Source organism: Meles meles, chromosome 7 (assembly GCF_922984935.1).
Source record: "Meles meles chromosome 7, mMelMel3.1 paternal haplotype, whole genome shotgun sequence".
Taxonomy (NCBI): Eukaryota; Metazoa; Chordata; class Mammalia; order Carnivora; family Mustelidae; genus Meles; species Meles meles.
In genome coordinates this window covers 47,677,501-47,692,409 of record NC_060072.1, presented here as the reverse complement: position 1 = coordinate 47,692,409, position 14,909 = coordinate 47,677,501, and the positions used below count along the sequence as shown (strand labels likewise).

Here is a 14,909-nt window from a genome sequence, read left to right as displayed (position 1 = left end):
GCTTCTTTCCCGAGGAGGAGAATTTCACATTTAGAAACCTTGGTGAATTGAAAATCATGTTCCAAATCTTTAACATTCAACCTATATTCTTTTCTCCGCTCAGCAACCTTACACATGTGGGGTGTTTTAGTTTTATTTAATATTTAAAGATCTTTAATTAAACAAGAGATACACAAAGCCTTGATATTGAAAATAATTTGGTAGGATCAAGAAAGCAAGGATCTGATTAGCCACTTCTGTTCTCAGCAGAAGCAACCAGCATAGTAGGTTTTCAGTGCTATTATCAGATCAGGAGGATAAAAAGGAGATGACCAAACTGGTGAAAATGGGTTTTCAGTCAGTATTCTGACTGACTCTGGTTAATCTGGTTTAAAGCTATTCCTGGTAATTTTGGCCAGCCTGCTTTTTTCTTCTAACCACATGTAGGCTGAATATTCACTCAGGAGAGGGACTGTTGGAGTGAGGTGTTGCTGATGACATTTAGAGCATTTTTTTTTTAAAGGAAGAAAAAGATGAATTTTATCCCAGATATTTCACAGGTCTGAGTAATGCAGTGACTTCTCAACTTCTAGACTACATCTTTCTGATGTATGGGGAGTCAAATTAGAATTCTAGAAAGCACAAAGGGAAAGGGAGGCCGAGGAGACAATGCTTCTATTTGGCAAGAATTGTGCTCCTTCCTTGTGAGAAGATAAAATGCTGTGAGAGAGCCATCTGTGTTTTGAAATAGCATTTTCACTTCCTCAGCAAAAATCCACAAATTGATTAAATATAACAAAAGTCACTTTCCACAGTGTATCTTGAAATGTTTATACTATTAATATTGGTGATAGAAGAAAATGTGTAGAAAATGTTTGTTAAATTGGTTTCTTGATTCCTCTTTTCGTAGACCTGATATAGGATATCGAGTTGTCACAGACAAAGGATTTAATTTTTCACCAGCAGATGAAGCTTTTGTTTGCCAAAAGAAGAACCATTTTCAGATAACCATCCACATCCAAGTTTGGGGAAGTCCAAAATTTGTCAAAACTCAAATGGGCCTAAAGCCAATAGAAATGTTTTATTTGAAAGCTTTTGGGGTTAAGGTAAGTCTTTTATTGAGCTCAATTTAATGAAGCCAATATTACTAAGTGTTCCAAGTATCTGTTGCTGCATAACCAACTACCCACCAAACTTAGCAACTTATAATAATGACAACCATCTCTTTGGGTCACAAATGTGCAGGTTGGTTAGGGCTTGGCTCTCACAGTTGATGAGCCATCAGCTGGGGCAGCTCAGCTGGGCCTGGATCCAGTTTCCAAGATGGCTCCTTTATATGTCTGTCAAGTCTGGGCTGGCCATTGGCCAGGAGCGCAAATGAGACTGTGGCTGCAAGACCTTGGCTCTTCTTCATGCGGACCTCTCTGTGGGATAGGTTATGCTTCCTCACAGTATGGTGGATACTTTCTAAGAATAAATGTTCCAAGCCGTAGGAAATGGGAGCTACCAATTTCTGAAGCCTGAAACTGGCTCAGAAACTGGTACAGCATCTCTTCAAACTACGTTTTGATAGTTTTCATGATATAAATCTTGCACTTCTTTACTAACTGTAATATTTTATTATTTTTGATGCTGGTGCATTTTCATAGGCAGTAGATTCCTAGTTTTTGCCAAATTCTCAATAGGTCTCTGGCTTAAAAAAGCCAAGGAACCATTAATCTTGTCAATGTTCCATCTTTTTCAGTTTAACAGAGAGGAGACTGAGTCACAATAAAGTTAGACAATTCACCCAAGATAAGTAAATGAGAGAGCTGAGTTTAGAATGCAGATAGGATGACTTCTGGGTGGCCAACAAGACCTCAGATCCAGCATTTAGGGGAAGGAGCATTCATTATCTGCATTTATTATTCTGATTATTAACCTGAGCTTAGGCAGCGAGTCTTCCAAAATAGGGCTTGACACATTGGCACATCAGGTGCTCTTGCTCCAAACTGAGCTCTTAAAACAAACCAAACCAAACCAAACCAAAAAACAAAACAAAAGCAAACAAAGATAATAAACAAACAACAACAAAGCATATTTTTCTGATTATGGAAGTAATATGAATCCATTGTGAAAATTTTGGAATACAATAGGGAACTGTAAAGAAGAGAAAAAATGCATTCCTATTTGGGATCCACCATTTGGTAGTCTAATTTTTTCTGTTATTAAAATTAATCTCATATTGTTAATAGTATATTATGAAAATAACATGATATTATAAAGACCTATAAAATATTATTTACAAAGATGATACAATTTCTATTGTATAAGTGCACCATATTCCCACATTATTGTAAGTTTTGCTTATTTTCAATCTTAGTAAATGTTCTTGTATACCTGTCTTTGCATGAGGATACATTCCAGAAGAATTTATATATCAAGGGCATAAACATTATTAAAACTCTTGGTGTATGTTGCCTAGCTGCTTTTCAGAAAAAACGTTATTATGCTATTACCCACAAGCCATATAGGACAGGACAGCTCTTACTACACCCTTGCCACTATTCATTCAGAGCAAGAAAAGTTTTGTAGCAAGTACTGAAAAAATACCGTTTTCTGTATTTTATTTGTTTTCATTGTTTATTGTTATTTCTTTTTATTAGAATGTTAGCTGTGCATGGGCTGGGGTTTCTGTTAATTTTGTCCACTGCTCATCTCTCGCCCCAAACAATGCCTGGTGCGTAGCAGGTGCTCAGCAAGCATCTACTAGAATGAATGAATAAATGAATGGATGGATGCATGTTCCCTTGGAGCCGCCTTGCTCCTGTGTTTTGCTTCTGATGTTTTATTATCCGTGAGCTCACGTCAGTCACCGCTCACCTGCAGTTTTCTGTCTTGTGTTTTCATTGTTTAGTTTCACACGTATTTGTTTCTTTTCTCACCAGTAGTGTTCTCCTTAAGGTTGAGGTCATTGCCTTATACATTTTTTCAGTGACTGGTTCCTCCTGCCCAGTGCCTGTCATGATGCTTTGGAAAACATTTTTTTTTTTTTAAAGATTTTATTTATTCATTTGACCGACAGATCACAAGTAGGCAGAGAGGCAGGCAGAGAGAGAAGAGGAAGCAGGCTCCCTGCTGAGCAGAGAGCCTGATGCAGGGGCTCAATCCTAGGACCCTGAGATCATGACCTGAGCTGAAGGCAGAGGCTTTAACCTGCTGAGCCACCCAGGTGCCCTGCTTTGGAAAACTTTTAAAGTACTTGAACATTACTTACTAGTGGATGTTTTTGTTAATAAATTAATTCATGTATTTGGTAACTAATTTCCTTTTTGTTGTTCCCCACAGGTAGAAGCCACCAATCAAATAATCGCTATTGAACAATCCCAAGCAGATAGAAGCAAAAAGATTTTCAATCCTGTTAAGTAAGAATTTCTTTTCTGAATTCCTTTGTGAATATATTGGGAGAAATACCTGTTGCCTAATTTATTTTAGCAAAAATGAATCCCACCGACTATATGATATCACCTATAGGTAGAATCTAAAAAACAAAAGAAACAAATAAATTAATACACACACCAAAAGGCAGAAATAGTCCTATTAATATAGAGAACAAACTGATGGTTGCCAGAGAGGAGGAGTTGAGGCATGGGTAAAATGGGTGGAGGGGAGTGGGAGGTAGAGACTTCTAGTTATAGGATGAGTAAGGCATGGGGATGAAAGGTACAGCACAGGGAAAAAAGTCAGTGGTATTGTAATGGTGCTGTGTGGTGACAGATGGGAGCTGCACTTGTGGTGAGCATAGCCTAAGTATAGAGTTGTTGAATCACTATGTCATGCGCCTGAAACTATTGTCACATTTTACGTCAACTATACTTCAGTAAAAAAGTAAATAAAAAAAATAAAAGGAATCCCATTGCAGATACTACATTAGTGATATGTTACTATTATAAATACATGCTTATTAACAAGAACAATTATTGAATTAATTGTAAACAAATTCTTATAGAAAGCTCCATTTTAAGTCATCATCATTATTATTTTTTAAGATTTTATTTATTTATATGACTGAGAGATAGAGAGAGAGCACGAGTAAGCAGAGTGGTTGGCAAAAGGAGAGAGAGAAGCAGACTCTGCTGAGCAGGGATCCCGATGCGGGGCTTGATCCCAGGACCTTGGAATCATGACCTAAGCCGAAGGCAGCCGCTTAACCAACTGAGACATCCAGGCACCCCCATCATTATTTTTTTTTTTTAAGATTTATTTATTCATGAGAGAGGGATAGTGGGGGTGGCGAGAGGCAGAGGGAGAGGGAGAGAGAATCCAAGGCAGACTCCACAGGCATGGATCCCGATGCGGGGCTCAATCCCAGGAACCTGAGATCACAACCTAACTAAAACCAAGAGTCAGATGCTTAACTGACCACACCACCCAGGTGCCCCAAGTCATCACTATTTTTATAACCATTTTTAATATTCTTGCTAACTACCTGGTTTCCTTGACAGATTATGGTTAGACCTTTCTTTTAATTTCATGCTGTGCTTAAAACTCATTTTTTCTTATTTTTTAAAGCTATGTGGATTGACTGCCTAGTGGGTTCCAAAATAGATGACTGGCAAAATACATGATACGGCAGTCCAAAGTGAGCATTCACCCTGTGGAATGACTTGGAGTGGGATTTGCTTTTTGACAGTTTGGCTGGGATGTAGTTGAGACATCTCAGAGTTTTGAACCTGAGTTAGTCCCATCTGGGCTGGAAAGAAGGTGATCTCACTGTCTGAAGAGGTCAGGCAGGAGCTCATCTTGATGCTCAGGCGGGAGCCACATGTACCAACACACCACCGAGATGCCTGGTGCATCTGAGTCTCCCTCGCCAGGGTGGGCTGTCTGCGGTCTTCCTTGGGAGCCAAGCCAGGAGGAGGCAAATATGTGAAGGGGATGCCAAGGAATTCATGAGGAACTTACAGACATTGCTTTGCAGGAGGCAAGTGCTCTAGCAACAATGGCAGAGGCACAAATGAAAAGTCTTCTCTCCCCGTTGTGGAGTTGAAAGAACCCATACATGGTATGAGGAGCACATGCTCTTATGAGTCAGAAACTCTGGACTTGAGCTTCTGCTAAATGAGCATATCTCACCTTTTAAGAGTTGTTCCCTGGCAGCCATTTCTGACCGTGTTGTGGAGAGTTTATTAAAAATCTGTGCCTGGAGTAAACTGTTCTCCTCAGAGTGATGGGGACAGGGACACTGAACATACCTGAGAATCTCAGAACAAGTTAGAGGTGATCAGAGTCCATATTCTCTCACAGTGTTTTGGTATTTCTGCTCTTTGTTTTAGAATCGACCTGCTGGCCGATCAGGTCACCAAAGTTACGCTGGGCCGGTTACACTTTAGTGAGACGACAGCGAATAACATGAGGAAGAAGGGAAAACCAAATCCTGACCAGAGGTACTGGCATTTGTGTGCATGCCCCTCCATGGCCGGGGACTCCATCTGACCAGCTGGTGCCCTCTAGAGGCCCCTCTGATCCTCTTGGCCGGACCAGCCTGCATGCGGGTCTCCTGTCTCCTGTCTCCGTGGCCCCTTTCTCTAATCTTGGACTCTTCCCATTTATTGACACATCTCATTTACCCTCAGTCGTCTTTCCTTGTCCCTCCTCAGCCCCTACAGTGCCTGCTCTCCTGTCCAGCCCCAAATCTGCCTTGATTCCATCCCTGATTCTCTGGAGTGACCACACGTTTATGCCTCACTGTTGTCCAAAGGCTGAGGACCGTCAGACCGCCCTGCTCTAACCTGTGTTCTCATCACCAGTATAGAGCCTTGAGTCCTGGAGCTCAGAGATTGCTTTTTTTAGTTAAAAAAAAAAAAAAAAAAGAACTTGCATTAATGATCTAAGTCTCTGGTTCTCCTAGTGTGGTCCCAGACTAGCAGAGATGGTGTCCCCTGGACACTTGTTAGAGGTACAATTTCTCAGGCCTCACCAAAGACCTACTAAATCAAAAACTCTGGCATGGGGCCCAATAATTTGTATTTTAACCAATCCTCCAGGTGACTTGGATGCATATTCAAATTTGGGAACACTGGTTTTAGTACATAAGTGTTGGAGTTGGAAAGACTTGAGTTTGAATTTGATACTGCCATATACTAGCTGGGTGACCTCAGGCATGTAATTTAATCCATTCTGTAAAATGGGAACAATGTTTATATCCTTCTCCAGTAGGGTTGTTCTTGGGGTTCTAAGTGAGATACTGTAGGTAAACTGCTTAACCAAGCGTATTGCACAATTTGAGGACTCAGATGATAGCTAATGATTATAATGAAAATAACAATTATTTTACTATTACTGTTTTATTTTTTTTTTCAATACTGGGGAGAAGTCTTACTCTCTAAGGATCAGGCAATCTCTGGAGTTACAGAAGAAGGAGGCAAGGTTTTTGCGTCCAGTTCTTAAAGCCAAAGCTTCTCTCAGAGGGAGAGTTTTATTTTGACTTTCAAGAAATGATCTGATCTTAAAAATGCCTCATCAGTGTTACATAGGAAGAAAGAACGGAAGTAACATTGATGAAAATTGCACTGGGAGTAATTGGAGGGGAGTGTTGAGGTCTTTGAGTAAGGTCTTGAATGGGGGGTAGACAGGGGACCTGGCCAAGAGCAGACGGGGTGGGAAGGTTCCAGCGTGGCCGGGTGGGGCCCTGCTGGGAATGGGTATGTAGCTTGGGCGGCTCTGGGCAAAGGGACCTCTTAGGTGTCCACCTGTTTTGCGTTTGCCTGTGAGCAGTGCTATGCTGTGGGCTTCCAGAACAGCTCACAGATACCCAGAGCGGGCTGAGGGAGGGCCCACAACAATATTGAGTGAATCAACTGCTCTTTGATTTCACAGGAAGGGCAACTTAGAACAGAATAGAAAGTCTTTAAACATGCAAAGCTATCTAGATAAATTCATTATTAAGCGTCGGATGGTGTTTGATGGCACAAATTCTGTTTCTCTTTCCTGACATGTTATCTGCTGTTTCTGAGGTAGATACTTCATGCTGGTGGTTGGGCTGTATGCTGCACACCAAGACCAGTTCTACCTACTGTCTGCCCACATCTCTGAACGGATCATTGTAAGGGTAAGCTTCAGTTCCTTAATGTTTCCGAGCCCACCTGCTTTTCTCCTCTCACAGAGAATTTGCATTTTCTTTTCTTTTCTTAAAATTTTTAAAAAAAAATTTTGAATTTACTCTTCAGTGGCATGCTGGAAGTGAGTTTCTCAATGGATGATAGTAAAGGCAGGTTTTATTATTTTCATTTCCGTGTAATGGTTCTCAGCCAGAACTTTTGTCCCTCAAAGGTCATATGGCAATGTGTGCCAACATTTTTTGGTTGTCACAGTTAGGAGTGCTACTGGCCTATAGTGGGTCCAGGCTGGGGATGCTGCTCAGGACCTTACAATGAACGAGATCCCCCTTCCAAAATGTCCGTAGTGCTGCAGTTGAGAAACTGGCCCCGGCACTGGGCTGACTAATTTACGTGTGACACCATTGTATACTTGTCACGTTTTTTTTGGCTTCTTTGCACGCAGAGGGGCTGAGGCTCAAGAGGCCAGGAAACTCCTGGTGATCACCCGGTTTGTGAATGACGGGGCTTTCTCTGATCCTGAAAGTAGAAAGAAGGCATTTCATACCCCAATGTGACTGGTGACCCAGGGAACATCTGGGCCCCTGCCTACCACATGGTAACGGTTCAGCACGTCTTGCTGAGTGAATGATTGGTCACAGCTGTGGACAGGAATCTTGGCAGCCACAGAAACAGAAAGCTGTTGGCAGCTGGAGCTGCAGCTGTGTGAGGCCTGGCTGGCCACTGCTGAGAATACCGGGGGCTTAAGGTAACGGGTCACCACAGGCCTGGCAGCCGAGGAGGGGCTGTGTCGTGCCACGGGGAGGACATGTAAAGTCCAACAGGAAAAATCATTCAGTACAGCAACTTCTGTGGCTGTTACTCTTTGGCCTGTGGACCAGATCTGCCTCTTTGGCGAAAGGAGTCTTTCCTTTCTTGGGTTGAGCCATTCTGAAACACAGGGCCCTCTGTGTAATTCTTTTAATCAATCAAAAATAGGAAGCCACTTATAAGTGGAAATCCTTAAACAACTTCCAATGGAGGTGAAGTAACGATGGAAATGAGGTAAAACACTTGTGTTCGGATGTCCCAGGGCTAAGCTATGTCCCTGCCATTTTTGTGGTACCTGATCCAATCTGTGGCAAACAGAGTGCCATTCAAGCGAAGGCAGGTGGGGCCCTCTTCCTGGGTCACTGGCCAAGCGGTTCTCCACCCCCAGCGGGCTGCAGGGCGGTCTTGGACATCTCGCCTAATGGCCTCTGGGGTTGTGTGTTGCCCTAACAAACATGATTTAAAGTAGAGTCTGGAAGCCTGGGTCCCTTATTGCTTCTGGTTTTTCACAGGAAAAACCATTCTTTTCAGAGTTAGCATGGTCAGGTATTACGAAAGTGCAGCTTTGAACTGGGAAACTCATGCCTGAGTCAATAGCCTGCTCACCCGTGTACCTTGAATAATGTACAAGGCATCTGGTTTCTCCATTTCCTGCTGCCAGCTCTGTTCTCTGGCCGCGGTGAAGTCCACAAGGCAGCAACACGAGAGAGCACTACTGTCTAGTATTCTGTTACCAGAACTCTGTTCACTGGTGCCTCCTCCTATCCAAAATGCCATGATAATTTAACTCAAGATCACTTTGAAAAGTTGAGTGTTCCTACAATTCATATTCGTAACAAATACTAAAAAATATTAAATTATACTTAGTATAGATTGGGTGTCATGTTATTCACTAAATTTTTATTTTAAAAAAGTGATTGCATTCCAGATTTGATTGCTGTCTTCTAGCCATAGGTTTTGTTAAAGAGAATGCCCTATTCTAGAAGTATGCTGGTCCTACAGGGGTTACTCTAGCAACAATGAGAAGGAAGAGAACGGTAATACGGTAAACCATTCTATCCCTCCCCCAAACTAGAAATATCTCTTTGATACTATTTTGTTCTAACCCCAAATGCAGAAGTGAAAATGAATGCAGTTTTGAATCTATTTAATTAACATTTAAACCAACCAAGAGAAAAAAAACCGAGCTTCAGATATGGTGATGTTTGAATCAGGGAGTTTTTGAAACATTCACATGACACATTTCCTGCCCCTAAGATTCTGTAGGTGTATGCCTTGGACATGTATCTATGGTCGGACAGAGGGCAGACCAGCTCACATTCTCCCAAAAAGCTAGATGTGTCCTCTTAGGCCATACCCTGGGTCTGTTAGTTTGAGCTCCAGAATAAAGGGAGAAAAATTTGACAACTGAACAATGTTATAAGAGCAGACTGCATTATAGGGAGAACTGCAACTTGCACTGAGCAAATGCAGGCTAATTTTGAGGCCTAAGAATCATTCCTCCCAAGAGCTGAGATTAACGTAAGGGCAAACGTAGGAGGCGTGGACTAAATGAGTTTCCAGCTTCCAGGAAGGCTTCAGAGACCAAGCTTGTCAGAATTCTCCTTAGGGAGGGTATGATGGGCAAGACCCAGGAATGGTTCATCTGGGTTGTCAATCAAAACAGCTTTAGAAATATATTATGGTCCTATCGTGTAGGTTGATCAATTTCATGGAAATTAAGGTTTACTCCAAAGACAGATTTATTTCCCAAGTTTTTTGTTTTGGGGAACATTCTGCCATGGAGTTACTTCAGATTCTCCTTGTTAATGACTGGATTTTCATTCAGCTCCACTTTCCTTCTAAAACACATAATTAAACCTGGTTTGGAGTGCTGTGTTGTAAGCAGGAGGAATGATTACTTTTGTCTGCCTTTCAAAGACGTGCCGGGGTTTCCTAGTTTTGAAAATGAATACATTATTCCAGTTTCTTTTCCAGAAGAATAAAAACGTGCATGTCCCCAAGAAATGCCCCCTTACTGCCCTGCAAACTGCACTGTCCTAATGAGAAACCAATAAACAAGGACAGGGAAAGCAAAAGAAATGATATAGCTGTAAGGATGGGCAGGGATGGGCATAGAGCAGAGCCATCCCAGGGCCCAGCTCACCCTTTTCCACAAACCTCCCTTCCCTCCCCCAACACACACACACACACACACACACACACACACACACACACACCTGTCTTCTGGAGTTCAGATGAATTTTTATTTACCCAAAGCAATCAGTATGTGGAGCAATGTCCATTTCACCCTGTGGTTTGGATTCAACTTTTGTTAACTCTGGAAGGGGTAACTTGACCAGGAGTATATGGGACAAAGTATCCCCCGAAGAGTAAAACAGAGATTCTGGGTCCTCCCTCCACAGCTTCTGGTTCAATAGTTTGAATATACATTTCTAACAAGTTTCCAGGAGAGACTGCTGACCTTCAGACCACACTTGGAGTAACACTGATAGGGAGAATTTCTAGTCCCATTTTTCACATCCCTTTCAACAGGAACAAAAATTTATTTGCTGTGAATTGTCTTCCTCAACTCAAGCTTTCCTAGTATGCTCTTTGCTGCTTTAGAAGCCCAACAACGGGGGCGTCTGGGTGGCTCAGTGGGTTAAAGCCGTGGCCCTCGGCTCAGGTCATGATCCCAGCGTCCTGGGATGGAGCCCTGCGATGTCGGGCTCTCTGCTCTGCGGGGAGCCTGCTTCCCTTCCTCTCTCTCTGCCTACCTCTCTGCCTGCTTGTGATCTGTCAAATGAATAAATAAAATCTTAAAAAAAAAAAACAAAACAAACCAACAACGGTGAAGCAAAGAAATTCCAGCTTTCCATTCCAAACTTAGAACAGCCTCGAGTTACTATTAATTGCTGTTTCCTTTTCCAAGCACCTGCAGAGGGCGCCATTTACACTTTACTCAAAGAATGGAGCTTCCCTCGCAGAATTTGTGCATCTCTCTAGGTGTGTTGCTGAGGAGAGCGGATTAAATGATTACAGGCCAATTTTGGAGACACTGCAGGTTCCGTTCCAGACCACCGCAATAAAGCAAGTCGAACTTCATTTGTTTCATCAACTAAGTAGATGTCCTATTCTAAATCCTTTGCTCTCACTGCAACAGTCTTCACGGAATCTTTTGACAGGAGTAGATTCTATCTCAAGAAACCACTTTCTCCGCTCATCCATAAGAAACAAGTCCTCATCCATGAAAGTTTTACCGTAAGATGGTAACAATTCAGTCCCATCTTCAGGCTCCACTTCTGATGGTAGGTCTCTTCCTATTCCCACCACATCTGCAGTTTCCTCCCTCTGCTAAAGCCTTGAACCTCTTAAAGTCATCTATGAGGGTTGGAATCAACTTCTTCCAAACTCCTGTTAGTGTGGATTTTCCCACCTTTTCCCATGAATCAGGAATGTTCTTAATGACACCTAGAATTGCTAAATCCTTTACAGGTTTTCAGCTTAATTTGCCCAGATCCATCAGAGAAATCACTGTCGATGGCAGCTATAGCCTTATGAAACATATTTCTTAAATAATAAGACTTGAAAGTCAAAATGACTCCTTGATCCACAGGCTGTAGAACAGATGTTGTGTGAACAGGCATAGGAGACTTTTTTATTTTAAAGATTTATTTGAGGGACACCTGGGTGGCTTAGTTGGTTAAGCGTCTGCCTTCAGTTCAAGTCATGATCCCAGGGTCCTGGGTTCAAGTCCCTCATTGGGCTCCTTGCTCAGTGGAGAACCTGCTTCTCCTTCTGCCAGCCACTCCTCCTGTTCGTGCTCTCTCTTTCTCTCTGTCCCTCCCTCTCTCTCTCTGACAAATAAATAAATCTGTAGTTAAAAATATATATATTTATTTGAGAGAAAGAAAGAGAGTGCAGGGGGAAGGAGGGGCAGAGGGAAAGGGGCAGGGAGAATCTCAAGCAGATTCCCTGCTGAGCGTGGGGCTCAATCTCCAGACCCTGAGATCACATCCTGAGCCGAAATCAGGAGTTGGATGCTTAGCTGTCTGAGCTGCCCAGGTGCTCTGAACAGTCATATTTTGGAAGAAATCTTTCCTGAGTTGTCTCAACAGTGGGCTTAAAATGTTGAATAAACCATGTTATAAACAGATATGCTATCATCTAGGTTTTGTTCCATTTACAGAGCCCAGGCAGAGTAGATTTAGCATAAGTTCTTAAGGGCTTGAAGTTTTTCAGAATGGTCCGTGAACACTGACTTCAACTTAGAGTCAGCCTGTCCTTTGAAGCTTTGAAGCCAGGCACTGACTTCTCTCTAGGTATGCAAGTTCTAGATGCTTCCTCTTCCAAGAACCCTGTTTCATCTACATTAAAAAATCCGTCGTTTAGGGTGCCTGAGTGACTCAGTCAGTTAAGCATCCAACTCTTGATTTTGGCTTATGTCTCTCTCTCATGCTCTCTCAAATAGATAAATAAATAAATAAATCTTTTTAAAAAATCTGTCGTTTAGTGTAGCCACCTTCATGGTTGATCTAGAGCTTCTGGATAACTCCAGAAGCTTCTACAGCAGCCCTTGCTGCTTCACCTTGCCCTTTCGTGTTATACATATGGCGTCTTTCCTTAAACCTCATGAACCCTGCTAGTTTCAGACTTTTCTTCTGCAGTTCCCTTACCTCTCAGGCTTCATGGAATTGAAGAGAGGGAGGGCCCTGCTCTGGAGAAGGCTCTGGCTGAAGGTAATGTGGTGGTTGGTTTGATCTTCTGTCCATACCATTCGAACTTTCTCCATGTCAGCAGTAAGGCTGGGTCACTTCCCTACCATTTGTGTGTTCTCTGGAGAAGCACTTTTAATGTCCTTGGCCTTCATAACTTCATAACTTGGCTGTCTGGCACAAGAGGCCCAGCTTTCGGCCTATCTCAGCTTTCAACGTGCCTTTCTCGGCTTTCAACGTGCCTTTCTCACTAAGTCTCATCCTTTCCAGCCTTTGATTTAAAGTGTCTCTTCCTCTCACTTCAGTACTGAGATGCCATTGTAAGGTTGTTAATTGGCTTAATTTTAATGTTGTTGGTCTCAAAGAATAGTGAGGCCCAAGGAGAGAGAGAGGCGGGGAAATGGCTCGTTGGTGGAACAGTGAGACTAATACGCAGACCATTTATTGATGAAGTTCTGCCATCTTATATGGGCATGGTTTGTGGCTCTGCAAATTATGATGGTAACATCAAAGATTACCGATCACAGATTACCACAACAAATGTAATAATGAAAAAGTCTGAAATACTGTGAGAATTACTAAATTTGTAGCAGAGACGTGAGATGAGCAGATGCTGTGGCATCAGTAGTCAGTGGTACAGACAGACTTGCTCAATACAGTCTTGCTACAAACCTGCAATTTGTTTAAAAAAGAAGCACTATTTGGAAAGTACAGTAAAGTAAATCTCAATAAAAGGAGATATGTCCGTTGGACAGTAGTTGCTACGCACAGCAATGTGTTAAGGACAGTTTGAGACTGACTATTCATCCTCATTTTTGCAAAGTATTTATATATACATGGTTTCAAGAAGTCGTTATTATTTTTAAGCTTCAAAGAAGAAAAGCTGGTACAGAAACCTTAAGTGACCGCCCCAAGATCACATAGCCAGTTTGTGTCATAACACAGATTAAACCGTTCAGGTCTTCCCTAAATATATGGGGCTATGGGATAAATAGTGAAAGTATTTGAGAGATTTTATTCATTTTGGGGTTTGATATCAATGAACCACTCTTGGACCTCATGGGAACACCACTTCATAATTCCAGAAAGAGGTAGTACATTACAGTTTGCTTTGACCCATTAAGATTGTGGATACCAGAAAAGGGAAAGAAAGTTCAGAGACTTTATAACATTTCCCATTACTGATGAGACAGACCCCTCCATAGGTCTATACATTTTAGTAAAAATGCAAAAAAAAAAAAAAAATGCAGATCTGTGGTCCTTTCCAAGATGACTTGATCGTATTTTAGGGATCTGAGTTTTCATCTGATGAAAGCTATGTGAGATTGTTATAATTGTTCCAAAAAAGTAAGTCGTTACATCTGCTGTTTAACATGATATCAAGTTTATGATAATAATTATCCCAAAGCTCATTAAGGAAAAAAAAAATCCATCACTGTCTGTTTTGTTTCCTTGAAGTGGCTCATTATGTTCAGAGTAGAGCAAAATGCATCAGCATTTATATGGTATACCTTTGGATTTAGTTGATTGCTTGCAATAAAAGGATTTGAATCAAAGCCAATTTGCCATTCACTACCGAGGGGGCTCTGGGGACCTTGTAGCAAAGCACTTTGTTAAAGTGAATTCACACAAAACAATGTTCAAAGCTGTTACTTTCTATTCTTTTACTGCTTTTGTCTATCAGATGTCAATGGTTGAGTCTTCTAAGCAGCTCGGAGTTCAAATAGGCAAGAGTGAAAAAGTTAAAGACACCTGAAAGTTCTTTCACTGAACCTAAGCTAAGAACTAAACTTTGTGGGTTTTTTAAAATTATTATTTTAAAATGGGTAGCCCATGCTTATGGTAAAAACAACACAACTGTACAAAGAGTGTGTATGTTAAGTAGCCCAATTTCTACAATTTCTACATCTCCCGGTTCCTGTTCTTGAAGAAACCATTGCTATTGGTGTCTTGAGTATTCTCCAGAGTTAATCTATGCATATTCAGGTCCTGAGTTCACAATGTCTCCTGCACTGCCCAGAAAGGCAGCGTGAAGACATTGCAAGAGTGTTAACCTTTTAGATGATCAGGGTCTATAGTGTTTGTCTGAATTTGTGACAACTTACCTCAAACACACAAAAATCAGTTTTAGAACAATAGGTCATAATTTTAAAAACAAATTAATTTTTTAGTGAGGATTTGGAGGGATTCAGAGATCCTTACTTAAAGATATTTGGAAATATATTCGGCAGCCACAGGAGGTGGGGATGAAGGAAGGCAGTAGAGTGAAAAATTCTTCAGCAGAGAATTTTAGTTAAGAGTAAAATCTCCAGAACTTTGTCTGGTT

The 14,909-nt window shown here is 41.6% G+C and overlaps 1 protein-coding gene across 10 annotated transcripts in view; it reads left to right on the top strand.

The window, feature by feature from the left end:
• Nucleotides 1-14,909, top strand: part of MYRFL (myelin regulatory factor like) — a 129,635-nt gene that overhangs the window by 63,893 nt on the left and 50,833 nt on the right. For all 10 annotated transcript variants that reach the window (XM_046013544.1, XM_046013553.1, XM_046013543.1 and 7 more), the window contains 4 exons: nucleotides 890-1,085; nucleotides 3,307-3,383; nucleotides 5,295-5,405; nucleotides 6,979-7,069. In XM_046013544.1, the coding sequence (XP_045869500.1) occupies nucleotides 890-1,085; nucleotides 3,307-3,383; nucleotides 5,295-5,405; nucleotides 6,979-7,069 (475 nt within the window). The remainder of the gene's footprint in view (nucleotides 1-889; nucleotides 1,086-3,306; nucleotides 3,384-5,294; nucleotides 5,406-6,978; nucleotides 7,070-14,909) is intronic.